Source organism: Mastomys coucha, unplaced genomic scaffold (assembly GCF_008632895.1).
Source record: "Mastomys coucha isolate ucsf_1 unplaced genomic scaffold, UCSF_Mcou_1 pScaffold21, whole genome shotgun sequence".
NCBI lineage: Eukaryota > Metazoa > Chordata > Mammalia > Rodentia > Muridae > Mastomys > Mastomys coucha.
This window is the reverse complement of record NW_022196904.1, coordinates 130074643-130077444: the sequence shown is the minus strand read 5'-3', so window position 1 is coordinate 130077444 and position 2802 is coordinate 130074643. Positions and strand designations below refer to the sequence as shown.

General features: G+C 44.0%; 2 protein-coding genes across 2 annotated transcripts in view; both read left to right on the top strand.

Annotated features, from left to right (window-relative positions):
* Positions 1-1902: 1902 nt before the first annotated feature.
* Positions 1903-2802, top strand: part of Ifitm5 (interferon induced transmembrane protein 5) — a 7781-nt gene continuing 6881 nt past the window's right edge. The window contains exon 1 of the mRNA XM_031388772.1: positions 1903-1952. The gene's annotated coding sequence lies outside the window, so the exon portion shown is untranslated. The remainder of the gene's footprint in view (positions 1953-2802) is intronic.
* Positions 1914-2802, top strand: part of LOC116103198 (interferon-induced transmembrane protein 2) — a 4560-nt gene continuing 3671 nt past the window's right edge. Inside the window, exon 1 of the mRNA XM_031388770.1 lies at positions 1914-1952. Coding sequence (XP_031244630.1) covers positions 1933-1952 — 20 coding nt within the window. The 5' untranslated portion in view covers positions 1914-1932. The remainder of the gene's footprint in view (positions 1953-2802) is intronic.

The following is a 2802-nucleotide window of genomic DNA, read 5'->3' as shown; positions in this document are numbered from 1 at the left end:
TCTCTGTGTAGTCCTGGCTGTCCTGGAACTCACTCTGTAGACCAGGCTGGCCTCGAACTCAGAAATCCGCCTCCCTCTGCCTCCCAAGTGCTGGGATTAAAGGTGTGCACCATCACTGCCCGGCCTAAATAATCATTTCTTATAAATTACTTTGTAAGATTGTCTTAGAGTTTCTGTTGCTGTAGCAATAGAAATGCCATGCTCAAAAGCAGCTTGATGAGGAAAGGCTTTATTTTACTTGCAGCTTGTGGTCTACCATCCAAGAGTCAGGACAGGAACTCAAGGCAGGAAGCCAGAGGCAGGAGCTGATGCAAAGGCCATGGAGGAGTGCTGCTTAGTGGCTAGCTCCCCATGGCTTGCTCAGCCTGCTATCTTATACCATCTTGGCCCACCTTCTCGGGGTGACAGTGACCACAGTGAACTGGGCCCTTCCATATCGATTATCAACCAAGAACACGCCTCCATAGACTTGCCCACCAGCCAATCTTATGCAAGCATTTTTTTATTTTTTATTTTCCTTCTTTGCAGATAACCCTAGCTTGTTTCAAATTGATATTAAAAACTAGGCAGCACAGAGATGTAGAGAAAAGTCTCACTTAAACCAGAGTCAACATCAAAACCCTGGAGTTAAAAAACAAAATAAAACAAACAAACAAACAAAACTCTGGAGTATCTTAACCAAAATATAGTACAGACCTGGTTAGGGCAATTCCTAGGTAGCTTTTCTAAGAGGGTTTAAACTCTCTTACCTCCTATAAACTCTTTCTTGTTACTTTAATTATGCTCCGTCTTTGTCCCCTGCTTGATCAACGTTCTGTGATTGGTTTCTTTTATAAGCAGAGCCTCTCCAGATATTGGGAGTAGTCAGGGAACAACAGCTTTTTGGGGGAATGCTTTGGACTGACTGAAAGTCCTAACCCAAGGCATGTTGGCTTTCCTGAGGAGTATTCTGTGGCCGTGAGTGTGTAGGGTTGGAAGGTAAGCTGCCTGTTCAATGTGTTTTGATTGCTCCCATGAAAACTGACAGAATATTCCTGGTTTTGTTTTAAAATGGGTCTTGCAGGGCTGGTGAGATGGCTCAGTGGGGAAGAGCACTGACTGCTCTTCGGAAGGTCATGATTCAAATCCCAGCAACCACATGGTGGCTCACAACCACCCATAATGAGATCTTACGCCCTCTTCTGGTGCGTCTGAAGACAGCTACAGTGTACTTACATATAATAAATAAATAAATCTTAAAAAAAAAATGGGTCTTGCAATATGTAATAGTCAAGCTGGAGTATAATAAACTATGTTGGAGTCAAGATGATAAATATTAAGGCCAGCATCCCAGGGGCATCTTACCTCAGCTCCTTTCTCTTTAGATTGCTGCAAGGTCACATGGAAAGCCCAGGCTGAATCTGTGTAAATTTTAAGTCACTCCTGCCCCCAGCTGGAGAACTCTCGTCAGAACAATGAATTCCTCTTTTGGAGGTAATTAATGGAATTAATTACCTGGAAGTGGCTCAGCCTCTGTGATCTCAGTGAGTCTCCCTATAGCATACCCTGAAAGCTTGTGTCTTGTCCGGATCAACTGCTACCTCCTGGGAGCCTCGAAGCCTGGGGCTGGGAAAGTGTGGAATCTTATAGGTGTGGCCCCGGGAGGTACAGCTGAGTGCTTTATGCACAGGAGGGGTCGTAGAGAAGCCTCAATGTTGGGATCTAGCAGAGGGAGCAGAATTTAAAGTTCCATAAAGCTTATAGTTAGTTCTGAAGTTTGTTGAGAGCCTGGCATGTAGCAGAATTTTAGCAGAGCTGTCGTATCTAGGCTCTGAAGTAGTCTTTTGTCAGTGATTGTTCTCTGAGATTCTATGGGGTTGTTCGTTTGAAGGATTCTCAGAGCCTTTGCATTACTTGGTTTCCAGACATGCCAGGCAAACCAGGACATCTCATATGGCTGAGAACTGCTTAAGGTGATGGTTCTTTCAAGACGACCCCTAGATCAGATAAGAAGTTTTGGTGTGCAGAAACTGACTTGCTAAAGGTGTCTTTTAGGTAACAATAAAGGGGCTCTGCAAAAAGGGTCTGAATTTTAGTCCCTGAGAGGCTGATCCCCTTGCTGCTGAGCAGCCTAAACTCATCTTGCAGTTTTCTTTCTATGATCAGTCATCTCATGTAACCCAGAACATCAACACTGGTACTTTTTGATTCTGTCTTTTTGAAACTGAGCAGTTTTCAGGTCTTCAAGATGAGACCTTAAAGTGCAGAATGTCATTGGAGGCTCTTGGTCTAGTTTTTGTCCAATAGCAGAAGAGGCTTGTCTTATAAAATGTACAAACAGGATGGCTTGGCCTTTCTGACTCTCAATGTCCAGATTAATATAGTTGTCTATGGTTTCAGCTCAAAAGAGACCAAGGTTCTCAGAAGCCATCAATGCTATCCTCCATAGCTTTTCTTTTCTTTTTTTTTTTCTTTCTTTCTTTCTTTTTTTTTTTGGTTTTTCGAGACAAGGTTTCTCTGTATAGCCCTGGCTGTCCTGGAACTCACTCTGTAGACCAGGCTGGCCTTGAACTCAGAAATCCGCCTGCCTCAGCCTCCCAAGTGCTGGGATTAAAGGCGTGTGCCACCACTGCCCGGCCCTCCATAGCTTTTCATACTTATGGGCCTTCTATCCTTCCTATATGATTACTTCACTGTTAATAAAAAATGTTAATAAAAAGCTAATCATGTTGGGCAGTGGTGGCACATCCCTTTAATCCCAGCACTTGGGAGGCAGAGGGAAGCAGATTTCTGAGTTCGAGGCCAGCCTGGTCTACAGAGTGA